The sequence below is a fragment of the Girardinichthys multiradiatus genome, chromosome 1, assembly GCF_021462225.1.
Source record: "Girardinichthys multiradiatus isolate DD_20200921_A chromosome 1, DD_fGirMul_XY1, whole genome shotgun sequence".
NCBI lineage: Eukaryota > Metazoa > Chordata > Actinopteri > Cyprinodontiformes > Goodeidae > Girardinichthys > Girardinichthys multiradiatus.
The window spans coordinates 43588515-43607427 of NC_061794.1; the positions used below are offsets into that span (position 1 = coordinate 43588515).

Consider the following 18913-nt stretch of genomic DNA (forward strand, 5'->3'; position numbering starts at 1 on the left):
GGGGTACATTTTGAAAAATAAATCTCAAATGTCTTTTTCTTTTTCATTTTTAATTTAGTTAAGGAATGAGCAGTCTTGAAGAAGAAAATGCAAATGCAAATAGGATGATTGATTACTAATTACATTTATGAGTCAAACAATGCAGCCACATTCTTAAAATGAAAAAGCATTTCTGAAATTGCTTTTTCATTTGAAATATGGTAACGATTTGCTTCCATAGTTATCAGAATCAATACCTTTAAAATACCACTAATAAAAAGGTTAAAATGCATAAGCGTTGACGCCACTAGCTGAGTGCTAGTCTGCTAGTATTTACTGTAGCTGAGTTTCTCAACACAAACAAAAACAAATGTCATTAAACAAACATTATTTAGATTATTTAAATCTAAACTAATCTTCTCTGCCCAAACACTGCCTCATGCGTGAACTGTGCTGAGGAGAAGTTGTCCTGGGCGTTGAGGAAAACATTCACATGTGGGTAAACAAAGGGTTAGCTCGCAGCTAACCTCTGTAGCTGTAGGGAAGGGTTTTTATCTGGCCTGGGTGAACCGTACGACAAAGGCACATTCGGCTCCTTGAGTACCTGGACGTGCACGCAGGAGAGCGTGCGATGCGGTCCCTGCCTTCTTTTTCAGGCCATGGGGGATATCCGCTTCGATTAGGGCTGCTTCTGGAGGCCTCAGAAGAAAAGTCAAATCACGCTTGTCTCATTACACACTTTATATGAATGAATGCCGGATACTTGAACAGCAAATCATTACTTAACTTTGTGCATATGATCGCGTGATCGTATTGTGATGGAAATTCTTGCAGTAAGCATTCCACAGTGTATGACCTTTGGGTTACCTCACTCCTGTGAACCTCTGTGTTAGAGGAGGAAGCTGTAAAAGCCATTATCAGAAGTTTAATGGTTAAGACCCATCTTTTAGGACGATGTCAGGAAGGGCAGTTAGGTCTGTTCCTAGATAACCTTGTCACCTTTGAACTCAAGAAGGGTTTGGGTCATAAAACACAGACTCTTTGAAGTTGAGATAACACAGTCATGTTCTGGTATAAATACTGTGTGTAAATGTTGATCGGAGCTCTGTTTCACTGACTAACCTCAGTGACAGGGTCTTCAAACGCTGAATGCCTTTGAATAAAACTTATTAAGACAAAGTCCGGATTTTCTCTTGTTATGAGTCAACTTCTACCCACTTTGATAAGAAAATTCCACAACAGTATGACACTCTTGGATCCAGTTTGAAGAGTTATGTCTGCTTGCCAGCAAAGAGACATACTTCTTTGGTGCCTCTCCTGTCTGGTTCCCGTCTGGAATCCACATGGAAAGAGATCTGTTTGTTGGAACGTGGGGTTTTTATTCAAACAGTGACGTCACGGGAAGCCCACTCTCCTTCTGTTCCTGGCTGTGCTGGACGTTGGTTACTGTGATTTATTTTGAAAATTTCAGAAAAGATCAAACTGGCCTTTAAATGTTGTAATCCATGGCTGGACCTAATAAGATACATTATTTAAGTCTCTAAGTCTCTGTGTTTTAGTGTGTCCTACATTTGAGTCCCTTAAACATCTAAAATTGACCAACAATGAATTAAGCAGACAAATACAGCATCTTATTTTACTGGTACAACAGTGCCCTGCTGTGTAAATGAGGGCCAAACCACAGCTGTCTCTAAGGGTTCCAACCCCAACACCTCATCAGTCTCCAGTTGTCCAATCATCGACTATGAGGGTCCAAGCAGTGATGCGTAAATCTTTCAGCCTCCAATTGCCACTGTCTCATCAGTCTGCAAGGTTCTTGGCATTGGCACCTCATCAGCCTGTGTGGGTCTGAACTACGAGAGGGTCTGAGCAATGATACCTTATCAGAAGATCCAAGAGATGATGCCTCACATCAGATTCTGAAGTTTCGAACAATGACTCAGAAGGTCTAAAGTCTTTACCTCTTCAGTATCTCATGGAGTGAATAAAGACCCCTAACTGGTCTCAAAGAGTTCTAGTGGAGAGACCATTAAACCCCCGCTGGTCCTTACTTTGTGTTCCAAGTCCTTCTGGTTTTCCAGCTTGTAACTGTGCCACAGATAAGGATGTGTTGCCCTTCCAAGACCTGAAGGCTCCAGCTTCTGAAGCAAACTGGGAGCAGCGTAATGGTTGTGCTCAGTGACCCTGCTTGCTAATTTTAGCAAAGCCAGCTGATAATAGTATATTTCTCTGTATTTTCTACATACACTGTTGCAACATATTCCCCAACAGAGGTTGTACTGTGCTATTTGTCTGACTAATTGCATGAGATACACACCATCAGAAGTGAATGAATGTAATTGTTGTAACTTATATAATAAAAGCTTTTCATGAGCAGCAGGCATATCAGATTTTGAAGTCAGGGTTGGAGAGGGATCCACATCTTTCTCTCCAAGTACTAATATGACCTTCAGGGGACTTTCCAGTTGGTTTTAATTTCATAATACAAATAAATTGAATGCATAAAAATATGCTGTCTTGCAGTGACTCAGCCAAAAACTAGCAAAGCAGCACTTGGTTTTTCATGCATTAGGTTTGCTCCATTTCTTAGTGATTTTTTTATTGTTATTTAAACCATCATGTTGATATTACTAAGTGATTGTAACGGCACAAAGTCACTGAGTTCTCATTTAATCACAGTAGGGTGAAGAGAGTTAGTGTCTCTATAAAAGCAGACTGTCATTGTAAAGTTAAAGCTTAGCTTTACATTTGGGTTTTCTTTTTATTGCTTCTTAATTTAAATGTCTGCATTTGGGCGAAGTTCAAAAGCAATTTTTTCATATTACCCACAGTTAGCTAAACATTTACTACAACACTATCCAAGACACTCCAATAATTGTTAAATCAGGAATTTATCTAATAAAATCGACTCGTTCTGCACCACTACCTTGTATCATACAGTAAACTGATCTAGACTGCTAACTGTAGCCCAGTATGAACATTATTATCTGCAGCCTGAAATGACACTAATGATGTGCATTGATTATATTCATTATAACATACTGTTACACATGTCACTTTGTCAACATTACATTCTGCTGAAGCAATCTAAAAGAGGAAGATGTTGTTGCCAGTGATTCATGACTTATGTTGCATCTCTCGACTGCAGGACAGCCCATGCAAAGGGCAAGTCAGATGGCGCTGAGCAGGCTGCCCAGGCCTCCAACAGTGAGTCCAGCATTGCCAGACTGGTTGCCAAAGAGCTATCACCTTCTTTCTATCAGCCAGGTCAGTGGACATCAACTCTTCAGTAACAGGGCGTAATCATTTTTTGTGTTAAAAGGGTACAAACAAACCTTTTTCCACATTTTATCATGTTACAGCTGTAAACTTCAATGTATTTTATTGTAATTTTATGTGGCAGACTAACACAAAGTAATAAATAAAAGCTTGATAAATGTAGTGAGGATTTATATCAAGCCCCATTACTCTGATTTCCCTAAATAAAGTCCAGTGCAATTTATTTATATCAGAATCAGCCAAATTGGCCAGGTTTTTGCACACAAACAGGATATTTGACTTTAGCTCCACATTGCTGTCAATGTAAAGACAATTTAAACATTAAAACTATACATATATAGGCACGGCGTTGGTGGTGTAAGGGTTAGCGCGCGACCACATATAGAGGCCATAGTCCTCAAAGCAGCTGTCCCAGACCCAGCGACCTTTGTCGAATGTGTCCCCCTCTCTTTGCCCCTTCTTCCTGTCTGCCTACTATCAAAATAAAGGCCTCTAGTGCCGAAACAATTCTTTAAAAACAAAACAAAACATATATTTGTGAAGTAGAAGCTGAATTTGTTTGCTAATAAAGCGACTTCTGAAGGCAGTGGGTTGCACTTGAGTTTATTAGGGGTATCAAAGTTAAGTATCATGGTAAATGTTTAATGTCCAATTAATACATTTATATTAAACTGTTTTGCTCTGTATTTGTGACTCTAGCACAAGATTAGAGCTGCACATTATATCAAAATGCAGTTGTTATCACAGTATCAGTGTGAGCAAAGTCACAACCAGGAAACCCTGCTTGGATTCAATATTTGTCACATTAATCCTTAATGATCAAACCTGATGTATATGACTGGTGGGTGAGATGTTAAGGCTAGCTGAGAGTCGTGGAGACATTGTGTAAGGGCAAAGGAAGATCATATTTAACATCGTCATCACATTTTTTAGCAACAACATGGCCGTATAATACGTTCATGATATTGTGCAGCCCTACACAAAATCAACATTTTGTTAACCAGGATGGTGAAGTTTTGCTGTTTTACTAAGATATGTGTAATATACTATTCTGCCAATCACATGCAACATATACTTCATACTTTGCCCCCTGATCTCAAAGCGTAGGCTATTGAATCCCTCTGCTAAGGCTCACCACAGGGGGAGCGGAACCTAATGTCTAAAAAAAGGACCATCTTATTTAGCCCAGGGGTTTGTATCAGTTTCAGTGCAGGCTTGTTGACACACACACACACACACACCCACACACACACACACACACACGCACACACACACACAAAACTAAAGAAGCCACTTAGAAGGCCCTCGCATTTCCCCCTCAGCAGTAAGCTTATTAAGTCACAAATAGACAAAGACTGGTATCCAACCTTCTGATGGGACATGTTAAAGTGACATGACATTAGCCCAAATAAAGATATAAATAAATTTTGCATATATTATTTATGCAACCTACTAATATTGTCTTCTCCTCTTTAAAATTCCTACACATAACTTAGCTTATAAGACTTAGTGGTACTGAGGAACCAGAGGAGGCCCAGTATATTCATAGTGGTGGTCATTGCCCTTGTTGTCTGTTGTCTGTATCCTTCCCCCCTGCTTCTCTCTACTGCTACGTTTGGAAGATGTTTAGTTTTCTCTGCCTCATTTAACGATAATGGTATGTGTTATAAATGTAATAAAAGCGCTTTGAGTGGTCAGTATGACTGGAAAGCACTATTTAAGTTCAGTCCATTTACCATTTAAATGTACAGTTTAAGTAGTTTTGCGGGGAGAGTGAATTGGAAGCTCATCTCCCTGCTGTAGAAAAGCCAACAGATGGCTTAAGGCCGCCAAGACAACACAGGACCACCAAGAGGAGCTACCCAGAGGGGTTCTCCAGTAGAGCTCGCACAGCTGGGATCTCAGGCCCATACTGTGTGCGCTTAAAAAGGCATTTTTCCACCTATTGCCCCTTCTGCTGAGAAGGTGACCCTGTTTATGGGCAGCTCTATAGTCAGAAACATGACATTAGAGGCAATAGTGACCATAGTTAAATGCAGTGGTGAATGCTTTGGGGGAAACCCGGTCTGATTCTGAAAGCTGTCAGCCATCCCACTTTCGATTGAGTTGCATTTATTTTTTGGAACATGGCCTCATTTTATTTGTAGACAAACTTAATTGAAAATGAACTGATTGTATACTTTTATGACTATTCTCAATCTTTAGGCCCTGAGTACCTGAAGAAGAGGGTTATGCTGGAGGCTGTGGAAGACAGCGAGAACCCAGACACTGAAATACATGAGCCCCTGCTAGCAGAAGAGGAGCCCCTGTTGGCTGATGAGGAGCCTCTGCCTACACCACCGGAGAGCCCCTTTCTGAACGAATTGGCCAGTCTCATGCCTGGCTCGTCCCCCGCCCGAACCCCCTCCCCGAGCCCGGCCATAATCAACAAGGAGGACCCCAAACTTCTCGGTCCAAGAGGCTGGACTGAAGACAAATCCATTAAAGGTGGTGGCATTAAGGGTGGCCTGAAACCCAGCAGTGCACCTAGTAGTCGCCCCACCACCCCGTCAGTGTCAGCGGCTGCACCTCCCACGGCTGCACCAGAGATTGGAGCAGCTTCCAGCAGTCGTCAACCATCACGCTCCCCAAGTCGTCTGAGTAACAAGATTGAACAGGGGTCAGACATGGAGATCAAACCACTTCAGAAATTTGACTCTGAGGCAAAACCAGCCATCCCCGTCCCAGAAACTAACAGCCTCATCTCAGCAGACGAAGAAGAAGAAGCTTCTCTCCCTGCTGCCAATGTGGCCCCCAAAGCTGTGACCCCTGAGCCCAAAGCCCCTGAGGTAAACACTGACAGAGCTCCATCCATCAATGAGCGACCACCGTCCACCTCTGAGAAGAAAAGGCCATCCAGGGAGGGGAGCAGGCCTGGCAGCAAAGCAGAGACAAGACCATTTCCAAAACGGCAACCGAGTCCAGCTCCACCTGCAAAACAACAACCGAGTCCACCTCCAAAAGCTGCTGCTAATCATGAACCTAAAACAGTTACAAAGCCATTGGAAACCAAAGCCATAGCTGCCAAACCAGCCGTAAAGGCCCTGGTGTCGAGTAAAGAGGCAGAGTCTTCAGATCTGGAGGTGAGATGGTGAAAATACACAATGACTCAAACCTCTTACCTGTTAGCACATTTATGTGAAAAGTAACAGTTCTTGAGCTTGCCCTCCCTGTATTTCAAAGAAAAGATAATCAGTTAATTACTATCAGCAATCATCAGAGAGGGAACCCTTATAATACAGTATTTATGTATGCATTAATAATCCTTAAAGCATTCCGGTGCAAACATAGAGGCTTAAAGGGTCCCGCCAGACAGTACTGTATGTCTTCTCCAGATTTAGCTACACCAACAGTCAGACTTTGCCAGCTCATTTGATCAAGCCTAACAACTTTTAATCTACCTTTTCATATCATTAAATATCTTTATGTAGATTCGTTATGCCTTTGTGACATGTTTCGTTTTATCAACTTAATATGCAATGGCGTTGCCATTTTTGTAGATACAGTTACGTGCAACAGCAGTATCTATGGGAGACCGAGTCGTTGATGAGGAAAGTGTGTAGACAATCTACAGTTTGTATGATTGAGTAAAATGATTGAGAACAGTAACTCTTGAACTAGAAGTGGAACGTGCTCTAGTATACTGGTCAACTGTAAAACATGAAAGAAAGAAGATTTTGTTAAACTTGTCCAGAGGAAGCTTAAACGTCTCTGAGGCATCTGGGACCATCACAGTGGATTGTTGTCAGGCAATTTAGTGCTTCAAATTTCAAATGTATTCTAGAAGAAATAAAAACTCATGACTCATTAAAAAAAGGACCATCCAGACTATTGTCAACCACAAGTTTCAAAGCCAGGGTCTGTGAGGGTTTAGGGTTTATTCATTGACCTCAGCAAAGGTCATCTTCTAGACCTAAGTCTTACAAGGAACATCCATTAGCAGACAACGTAAAAGCATGTTCTGCTCACATGACAACAACATGGCTGAGGTAGCAGAAGGTGCACGACTGCACTTTGTTCCACAGAGGATGAGCGAAGAAAAGCAAAGCATCTGACAGAGACAATCTATTCTACTCCTGAACATCTAAAACATTGCAAACAGAAAAATCTACCAAATAAAGCCTGAAACTGCTCACTCAGTTCTCAGATCCTCAGAGTCCGAACATCTTATAAGAAGTAGCAGCCTTAAGTTGACACTCCTGTGCTCCAGGCTTATAATAATAAAAAACACAAAATACAATTGGTTCATAAAACGTGCAATTACAAACAAATTAGAGTAAATCCTCTGTTTAATATATTATCTTTATTTTCCATGGGATCTTGACTTTCTATTTTATTTTATTGTTTTTCTGTTTTACTGATGATGATGTAGTCATTTTTATAAGGAAGAGGAATCATTTTGAGGATGTTTTATATTTGCTCTACAATCTCAACACATAAATAACTGTCTCCTATCTAAAGTAAGGTTAATTGTAGGGATCCTTTATTTAGACATGAACACAACATTTATTTGATTGTGTTGAAACACCTTAAAAAAACCAAACCAACATGTAGCATTTTGTAGACGATTCCTGATGCTAATTATTAGAGGATTTGTTAACCAACCACCTCTACTGTACTCTGGCAGTTTTTAATCAGCTCATCAGCAATTAAATACATTGACATGGTGTACAAACTGGACAGTAAATATTGTTCTTCTTCTCCTTCCTTTCCAGGGCCCAAATACCATCATGGTTTGCATGGTGATCCTGCTCAACATCGGCCTGGCCATTCTCTTCGTTCACATTTTGTCATGAGACATTTTCCACCACATCAGGTAACAACTATAACCTGGTTTCCATTTTTTTTTTATTGACAAAAACTGTCAGTATGATACTGCTGCCGAAGTAATGTTTAAAAAAAATTCAGAAAAGAGGCAGAATTTAATATTCATTTCTACTCTGTTTTTGTTTTTGTTTGTTTGTTTTATTGTAATCTCCAACCAATGTTGCCCATATTTGTTAACCTAACCAGGGGTCAGGAACCTTTACCGCCCTGAGAGCCATTTTACAGACAGCTAAACAAAAGTCGTTTAGAGCCACAAACGCTACATTTAACAAATTAGATGATTTTAACAATATCTAGTATAGGAAATTTGTTATGTTTAAATTAAACAACAATTAAAATTTTTTTTACGTTTTAAAATAAAGAAAATCATCAAGCTTTCACATAAAGGGAATTAATACGTTTTCTTCAGTTTTTTGTTTTTATAGAAAATTATGTCAAAAAAGCAGGTAGTTTGCAACCAAAAGAGAAATCAAATCCATCCAGGACAAACAACCAGCCACACACCCATTCACACCTAAGGGCTATTAAGAGACCAGTTAACCTAACAGTCTTTCTGTGGGAGGAAGCCAGAATACCCTGGGAGAACCCACACATGCATGGGGAGAACATGCAAACTCCATGCAGAAAGGTCCTGAGAGTAGAACCCAGGATCTTCCTGCTGCAAGGCAACAATGCTACCAACTGCTCCACCGTGCAGCCCGACGAAAAAAAACACTTCATAAAAAGATATTCCTTACCACTTTGTTTTCTGGATAGGATGATGTTAGTTGTCAGGACTGCATATAATGTTCAGCTGGATTCATGCGCGTTGCTTCGGAGATGGTTGAAAACAAAAACACGTAGGCACTTTTACGAAGGCTGAAAATTAGCAAGAAATAGCATTGTTGTAGCTGTTTCCTGCAGGTTGGCTGTTCGCCATGCCAGGCTATCAGCTCTGCCGCCCAACTTCTGTTCCCAAGCACACCACATTCCATGCATCCTTACTCAGTCAGCTCGGTCAGCAGTTGGCTGCAGTTGTACATGCAGCTTCTGCTTGTCATATGTCACTGAAGCCCATCCTCATCTCTATCAAAAACCAAAAAATAAAATCATGCCAAGTTGTGCTTAGCGCCTCTTGCCCAACAACCACCCAACCACCTGGGCTCATGCAAACTTAAAATGTGTCTGCTCTCTATGCTTAATACATATGTTTTGCTGCAGGTCACAGGTGGTGATGGACACTGATGGCGTTGCTCCTCCACCTTATGGACCAGAGATCAAAGACACCACTGACGGTTGGAGCCTTCTGCAGTCGGCTGTGGGTTTTGATTGGTGTAACTGAGAGGTTCTGTGAAGCTGTTGTTTTTGCAGAGCTTGGAGAAAACTGAAGGACGCTGAAACGTCTGAATTTGACTGTTCTGTTGAAGCTGCCGGTTAGATGGTAGAGCAAGTCTCGGAGCTGGGTGGGCCTCCAGAATTCAACTTTGTCACAGTGTGTCACAAGGGTGCTGTCATTTTGCAATATGCGTTGTCCTACTTTTAATCTGCCTTACACTGAGTGGTCCGCACGACACCGAATCAGTAGATCATCACGCGCTGCCTTGACATGTGTTTTTATTTTGGAACTGCAGATGAAAGAATGTTGAAAACTCATTCAGACTAAACTTTCAATCCAGTTTGCCTTGAATTTGCAGCGTCCTTGTGAAGAAAAACTGTTTCTGTCAGTGTTTTTTAAGCGCTGTGTGTTTGTGTCAGTCACCTGAAAAAGTTCTCCCAACTCTGTTTTCATGGATACTATCACTACTAACTGCATCTGGTGTCCAACAGATATGTTCTCTTTTTATGGGGATTTTCTGTATGTGTGTGAGTTTTTATTCAGCTGCTTTTTTATTTAGGGAGAAGATAAAAAGAGATTAATGACATTTGGGTGCCCCTGCTGATGCTTTTGTCCTGTTTGTTCCTGTGAAGCCATGCACTGCTGTTTATCCCCTCAGTGATTTCAAATGAGTTCCCAAATTATGGTGAGCAACAAGGGCAATTATATCTGCAATCAGAATAATCCAAAGCAACCACTGTATGTTTCAACAAGGGTACTGAATCTGTACATTGTTATTCCTACAGCAGGAGGAGGTCTGAAATGATCAATATGTCTCTGAGATCCTGACTGCGTTGTATTTACCTATAGAGCCTAATATTTGTATGCAGGAGGTGATTTTCTGTACTTTTGTATGATTTTTGGGAGTGCACCTTTTCATCTTTCAAAGAGTTCTGTTGTTACCATTTTCTCCTTTTTAACTAAAGCAACTCTGCCATCCAAAATCCAAAATGTATTTACCCTACAATAGTTAGATAAAAAAACAAAACAGAATGACTCTTAACTCCATGTCTTACAGTGAAAAGACTTATTATTTCTGTCTTGGTTTGGTGGTTCGTGGCCTTGCAGAGAAGAGGTATCTGAAGCTGATCTGCCTTTAAGTTTGATGGTGTTGTTGTTGATGAAGGAAAAAGCCTAAAAGTATTTGCATTAAAATAAAGATTAAAAAAGAAGAAATCTCCCATGATTCTCTCGCTTGTGGTTCTTTGTAAGTAAGTGTGCAGGAAATTCAATGCTAAGCTTGAAGAAATTTTCCACCAGAAAACCTATTTTTCCAGAACAACATTATATTTTGTTTCTGCTTTTAAAAAGCAGGAAGGTCTGTTTATACCTTGTTACTCATACATGATGAATCCAGTCTGGTAAAAGCAGTTCAAAGTATTTTTAAACAGCAACTGTCTGCCAGCATGCGACACTCTCTGTTCATCCCTGGGGCCACATTGAATATCACTTTATTTTAGGCTGCAGGTCTTCTCTATGGAAAGCCATTTCTTGCACAAAAATGTCAGTTTCAGAGTTTAAAACTTAGAAATATGAATTTCTATTTCATTATTAGAACTCTGTAACTCAACACTCTCATAATTATTACCAGCTCAGAAATATCACATTTAATCACATTAGCTTTAACGCAATTAGTTAGACTTTGAAAGTGATAAATATTACTTTTTATCTCGGAACTATGACTGAAAGTCATAATTATGACTATTATTTTATAGCCATTAATCTGGTATTTATGATTTTTTAATGTAATAACTGTAAAACTGTATCTCATAAATATGGGTTTGAAACATAAAACAAATCTGACATTTTCTCAGAATTTTGAAACTAGTTCATAATTATGACTTTTTTTGTTACAATTATTGTTTTTAATTTTCTAATTCTGCCTTTGAATCTAATAATTATCACTTTATAACTAAAATATAACATGTCACGTAACATTTTTTTTAGCTGACAGAAATGGGCTTCCACACTCCCCCTAGTGGTCAAAATGAACAACTCACCAGCCAACAGGTTTAGCCCCAAAGGCAAAAAATAAATAACATTCTTTCATTTCTTCCTCTTTTAATTCAGCTTTTTGTTTCATATGTTACACTTTAATTTACCAGGTTATGATGCCAGCTTTAATGAAAGCTGAAAATTTGTTTGGTCCCGCTTCAATTAAATATTTGTGATGTAATCTATGGCAGCCAAGTTGTTGGTGAGTGAAGCCTGTAAAAAGCTTTGCAGATGAAGTAAGCAAATATCCTCACTGTCAGCCTGAAAATGTTTGTCAGCAAATGAGCAAAACAACGCTCAACAGAAAGAATGAGTTCTGCAGAGCAGCTGCTTTGGTTTCTGCAAAAATAACTTTGGCATTATAAAATCCAGCGGGTGCACATTTTACATTTTTTTATCTCCTCATTTAAGTTTATGTATTTTTGCAAGGAAGGTTCTTCAACGTGTACCTGAAATCCCTGAAGATCGGCCTTTATTAACCAATGAGAGCCCTGCATGCACAATCAGATCTGGGGAATTAGTTCGTGTAAGACATAAGAGACAAAACTTAGAAGTATCGGAGTTAGCGTTTCTGAACTTGAGTTGCTGCCTGAGCAGAAACACACATGCACAAGATTTCAGCAACTTTTCATCATTTACTTTCAGAGTCGTCATCCTGGGATTTCCATAACCATTCATTCATATAACTCAGATTAAACTGCAAAAAAGGTTTTAGTCTGACATCCTACTGCATTAATATTTCAAACATTAAATATTTTCTACTTTACTACTACTTTAGCTGTTCCTTTTGTTATTTTACTAATTAGGAACAGTACTGCCCTGAATCCCTGAAGCAAGGACCGGTATGAGGTTCTCCCCCTATGATAACCTGAAGAGCAGTTTCACAGCATCACATTATATGGACAAAAGAGTATAATATGATTTAATAACTTTTAAGTTGATGAGAAAATAAACATTTTTCCAACTTCTTATGAAATAATACAGTATATTGATTATTACTGTGTAATGATCATATTATCTATAACATTTATTCACTGATAAATAAATATAGAATATATGTTTACTTGTACATCTAATGCTTATTGAGCAAGATATGAAAGTTTTTTGTTAACAGAGTATAACACAAGGCTATCTTTATTTTTCAGGCTGTCTGCTCAGCCTGATAAAATAAACCTGCAGATGAGTGTTTCACCACCAGTTGCTTGTCATCTGTAGTTTTAAACCAGCGTTACTTTAATATGAGTGATTACAGTTTCCACACCATGATTGATTTTTTATGGCTGAAAATATTTCCAAGCAGCTAACTCTGTCTTTCTTGTAAACAAGGGAAACAGATAGCCATCTTGTTTAAGCCAGCTGACCAGCAGAGTACACCAAGAGTGCTGCATTTCTTCATGGTACTTACAGCAGGGGAAAAGTCCATCACTTCGGCACTTACTCTGACATCTCATTGAAAAGACTTTAATATGTCTGAACGGTCTCACAGAAAGTCTTTGCAGTCTTGAAATGGTAACTGTCTAAAACTTTGTTATACTTTGATACCAGCAACAGGCTCGAACCTACTCAGAGAGAAGGTGTAGCTACAGGACTGTGTGGAAAAAGGCACAGCATACAAAGGTTTTAGGGTCTCCATATAGAGCAGGAATGTGGAGAACAGAGCACCTGTGCCACTCACTTCAGGCAGTGGATGCTGTCATGTAATCAGTGGATTTATTCCAAATCTCTGTCCAAGGATTTGTTACAGCAATCTGATGAAGGTCATTTCATCAATCTGACATGTTTTTTTTTTTTTTAAGAATGACACTAAAATGAACAGGACTAATGAGGAAAAGCATGGTGGAACATTAAAGTTAAAGGTTCACCGGTAACATCATGTTTATAACTGATTATGTTGGTTTTGCAAAGCAGAGAGAATGGGTTTAACAAGAAATGCAGGAATGTTTCAAGTCTGCAGCCAGGGCATGATTTATGAGCATGTAGAGCTTCCAGAGAACCAGCCCTGACCACAAAAGCTACTATTTACACATGAAAATTACAGTAGGTTGTAGTATACCAACAACTTCAAGGTTTTTATGAAAAAGAAAAATCCAATGTAATCTTTTTAGTTTCGCTCGTCCTTTTTAAAAAGTTCTGTGAAAGTTCTAAAATTTGTTCATCCATACCAAATATACTCAAACATTGAGGTAGGTAAATTTAAGACCTGTGAAGGATGTCCTTCAAGTTTACTTTAGTTATGTCTGACAGGTATTGGTTCCCTAGTCTAAAATCCAACATGTTAAATCACCTCACAGTGATATGGGCCAGTTTCAGTTCAATCCAGTTTATTTATATTGCGCCAATTCACATCACATGTTGAATCAAACAGTTTCCAACTCAAGTACATACATTCCAATTAATCCTAGTTTTCAAACATTGCAGTCAAATTCAATTTAATATTCAAATTGGTTAAAAAGTTTTTCTATCTAAAGACTCCCTGCAGATTGCACCAAGTTAGTGACTTGCAGCGTTCACTCCTCCAGTCACTTGCAATGCGTGGTTGACTTTGCAGCAATCCCTCATTCTGAGCATGCATGTAGCGACAGTGGAAAGGAAAACTCTTTAACAGAAAGAAACCTACAGCAGAACTAGAACTAGACTCATTGTAAGCAGCCATCTGCCACAACAAACTGGGTCTCACAGTTTGCGGTTGAGCAGAACCAAACCAACAACAGGACAGGCACATGGTGGATGGATATATTTTAACAGAAAACTGATTAACTTACAGGAAACACAAGAACCTGGGACACAGCAATGGAGACGGTAACAGAGAGGACAACAGAAAACACGACAATGAAGGGACAGAAAACAGAAACTTAAATACACTGAGATGAAAATAACTACATGAATACAAACAGGTGAGTGCAATCACCAGATACACAAACAGGTGTGGATCATGAGGTTGGGGGTTTAAGAAAACAGAGCATAAATACAAAAAGAACACAGAAGCAGTGATCCTGGAGTACTTTCTATATGAACGAAAAGTAAAACGTCAAAAGCAGTAGTAGCTCCTTTATTGGCTTCATCTAGGAGAGAAACACAGCAAAGCGGATAGTTTTCAAGTCTAGAGTTAAATAGGAGAGTGCATACAGTTAAGTTCAGACAATAGATATATCTAGGAGAGAGACAGGGTTAAACACTGAAAGACAAACGACTCCATAATCAGCTTAAACCTAAGGGTTTGTCCAGAATCCCACAGGGAAGGTGGCCATGGGTATGCTGTGGTTACCAGTGGTTAGATATGGATGAACTGCAGGATCGTTCAGACACACATGGCAGAGGAAGCGGCATTAGGCAGAAAAATATACAATATTAAAATTAAAATATTAAAATATTAAACTGGAGCAAAATGAAACAGGCATCCTGTTGAGGTAATACACATTTACTAAAAGCGACATCACAATCCTTCTATGAAAGTAGAAAGTAATGCAGCAACATAAACTGTATTTGTGGCAATCAGAGGGGGAAAAAACTAAACAAAAAACATTTAATGCAATGTTCTTGTCCTCCATCTTCCTCTGCCGCTATGTAAGGGTGGGGGTGGTTGAGGGCGTTCAGCTGTTTTTATTTTTATTCCTCAAAATATTAATAATGTTTAAATTTTGCTTTAATATTGCTGCTCTCTGCACTGAATTCACAAAACAGACATGGGAAAGAACACAAATGTATTTTATCATCTGTCAACAGATATAATTGGTGATAATATTATTATATCATTGGTATTATAAATATAAAGCTCTACCTTTTTGTTTTGAGCATGTTTATCTGTAGTTTTGTACACCTTATCTTTGGCAGTCTAGAAAAACAAATTCTTTACTTGATTTTCTAAATACCATGAAATGTGTAAATTCACATAATGTTGGTATAAAATTGGTACCCTGTACCTACAGTTAATGTTGGGAATCTTTATTGGATTAGAATTAGATTTCTGTCATAAATGTATCATATTACTGCTGTCTGATTCTCAGCTATATGTAATATGTATTTGTCACCACAAGGTGGCAGGTGAGGACAAAAAACATCCATTTCTATTTGTGCTTTTGAGATGAAGGTCATAAACAAAAAGCAGAGATCGATTTTAATGCCTGAATAAATAGTAATGTTAATATCAAGACAGTTTGATGCATTTTAGTCCCAATGCTGCATTGACCCATTATTCTGCATCATGACCTACCCATGGTGCACTGCTTCACCCCCGGCTTTTCTGTCTGCCATCATCATTGAACATCACAACAGGGACCGTCAGAACAGCCATGGGCTTCACCCGAGCTGCACCACTCGCTCTGTGTAATTACGTAACCGATGCTGAGTAGATTCATTTCTCACAAACAAAGTAATTTCACTTTCACCAACAGTGACTCACAGTCCATACAGTTGGAATATTGTATCATTAACAATGTATGGCAATGAGCTGTTTTCATCTAATCTGTCTTTATTAATGGAGGAAATGCTACTGATAATCAAGGTGGAATAGCAATGTAAGGCTTATTTTTTATGTTTGTTCTTTTCACTCATAACGATTAAAGAAGCAACAGGCTAAAGGCAGGGATTTCAAACGACCAGAGATAAAAATGAATCTGGTACAAATGAAACACCTCAGATGTTTTCACCGTGTCACTGACGGGGAGATAGGAAATGGTGGTCTAGGTGTCATGTGCTTTGTGAATCTGGAGAAGGCTTACAACTTGTAAAACCGAGGCACATTCTCAGCATCAAGTCAAGCTTGTTCCCAGTTCTGGATGGAGTCCATCAGGACACACTGGGTCAGGTTGGACTGGATAACTCTTCCTCTTAGTAAATGTAATCATTAGCAAACAACACTGTGCATGTCTGTAATTAGTTAATCCTATGAACTTTGTTTGCTCACTTTTACAGAAGAGAGGAGAGACAATATTTGACAAAATAAGTAGTTAATCACCCAACAAAACATGACTGAGAATCATTTTGGGGCAAACACAGCATTAAGATATTTTCTGTTGGTCATGAGGTCTGCGCATTTTTGAGGAGGGATTTGGTCCACTCATCTGCACAAAACCTCTGTAAATCCATGAGTTTTCTAGGCTGCTGCTTGGCAACTCAAGTTTTAGATCCCTCCACAGATTTTCTGTAGGATTGAGGTCTGAACACCAAATTAGCTACTCTATGACCCTCATGTGATTGGTCTTTAGCAAGTGTTTTGTTGCCTTGGTGGTGTGTTTTTGCTATTTTCGTGCTCAAAGACCAACTTCTGACCATAATTAGGTGTTGCTTCCACCTCTGTGCCTTACTCTGGGGATGGTGGTCTTCGGGTCAGAATGAACATTTCTCTTCCAGAAAAAACATCAAGTTGAGTTGATGCCAAAGAGTCTGATTTGAGTGCCTCACATTTCCTTATTCCTTAAGGTAAAATCTGGAATAGAGCTCCACCCAAGGCCGATTAGTGGGAATGTAATATCAACTCAGTTTCAAAATAAAATTTCATCTTTTGCAGACCTACTGTGTTGATACAGGTTTTATGTAAAGGTTCTGTGGTCTTGCTGATGGTGGAGTAGGGCTTAAAGGGAATAAAAAATGAGTGAAATTCCCAAGTTGACATCAGTAGTATATGTAATCAGTTGACTGATTCGTTTATTCCTTTATAGTTTGATTGATTATTTGCAAGTTTGTGCTCCATGGGGCATAGCCAGTCAGTGGGAGCCAGACTTCTGCCTCTTTTTAAGGAGGAATCAATACTCTCAGGGATTCACAAATCAGTTCATACCTTTTGTGTAATGTGTTTATGGATATTTGGTATTCTAGCTGGATATATTAAAAAGAATCTACTACAAAAAGTGATACTGTTCATTTTCTTGTGAGCAAGTTAACTTACAAAATTGCCAAGAAATTAATATTTTTTTCCCACTGTATGTAAATAACAAAATTCAATATAATCTCATTGCCAGTTATATTTAAAGATGAGTGCTTCAGTGATGGCTAACTAACTAGTAAATAAATAAATTATTTGTAGAAAACCGTTTTCCAATTATAGCTGCAAGTCTTTTGAGATATTTTTCTACCAGCTTTGCACATCTAGAGACTGAAATGTTTGCTCGCTCTTCTTTGCAAAATAGCTTCAGATCAGTCAGATTGGATGCAAAGCGTCTATTTTTAAGTCTTGCCAACATTTCTTTATTAAAAATTGGTCTAGGCTTTGACTAGGCCAGTCTAACCTGTATAAAAGCTTTCATCTAAACCATTCTATTACAGCTCCAGTCCAGTGTCAAGTATTTTGCAGCATCTAACATGATTTCCCTGTATTTAGCTTTTTCCATCTTCTCACCCCTCTCACCGGCTTGCATGTCCTTCTTGTAAAAAAGCATAATACTGCTAACACTGTATGTCATCCTGGTGATTGTATACTCCTGGGGATGGGTAGTGTTAGTTATCCACCACACAGAAAATTTGCATGAGGCTCAAGAAACTTAGTTTTGATTTTGTCTGAACAGCGCACCTTAGGACATTATTTTATATCCTAAACCTGATTAAAACTTTGTTGCAACTTTCTCCCTCTCTGCTGTGTTCCTTGGTCTCCATGAAGCTGTTTGTTCGCTGATGTTCTCTAGGAAACCTCTGCGGCCTTCACTGAACTGCTAGCTTTGTACTGAGATTAAACCTTATACCTAGGATTAATTGATCAGGTGAGTTATGAAAGTGGTATAGGTTGCACTGAAATTTATTTAGGAGTATTGGAATAAAGGTGGTTGAATACAAATGCACATTATACTTCTCATTTTATTATTTTATAAAGTTTAGAATACTTAGAATACTTTTGCAGGACACTGTAAATAAATAAAAACATACATAAATAATTTAGAAATTAAATTCTTGTTGTATCAATCTAGATTAAGTGGCTTTCTACCCTACAGTTGTTTCAGCTTGGCTGGGAGATAAGTGTTGATTCGCCTGACACATAACAGATGTAGGAAATCAATGGGTGACTACTCACACACTCCAAGCCTGCAGAGACGACAGTGTGCAGTGTCCTGCATGATATATTTAGCAGTCTACTAGTAAACTGCAGCTAAATAGCTAAACTGTGACTGTCCTAATTGACCAGTCAGATTCACCCAGGCCAGTACTGTGTCACTGCAGGGGATCAGTGCAGTGAAAATCCACTGAGGTTTCTTGCTACAGCCAATCAGAGCTGCTGTTATGCAGAACTGCAGCAGTTGCTGTGTGAAAGCCACTGCAGTGCTGAATCTTCAAAGAGGAGCACTGGGAATGCACAAACACTCTGAGAAAGCGTGATGTTCCGTAAATATTTTATTGATCAGGTCATTTTAAAATTAATAGGGAAGAGCAAAAAAATACAATATTCATGCTAAACAAAAAAACATTATGAACCCCAATGTGAGAACCATTGTTAGCTGAAGCATACCCAGTCCA

At 39.0% G+C, this 18913-nt stretch overlaps 1 protein-coding gene across 1 annotated transcript in view; it reads left to right on the forward strand.

Moving 5' to 3' along the window:
* Positions 1–10659, forward strand: part of jph2 (junctophilin 2) — a 31574-nt gene extending 20915 nt beyond the window's left edge. Inside the window, exons 3-6 of the mRNA XM_047372676.1 lie at positions 3128–3246; positions 5464–6380; positions 8013–8113; positions 9325–10659. Of these exons, the coding sequence (XP_047228632.1) occupies positions 3128–3246; positions 5464–6380; positions 8013–8093 (1117 nt within the window). The 3' untranslated portion in view covers positions 8094–8113; positions 9325–10659. The remainder of the gene's footprint in view (positions 1–3127; positions 3247–5463; positions 6381–8012; positions 8114–9324) is intronic.
* The last annotated feature ends 8254 nt before the right edge of the window (positions 10660–18913 follow it).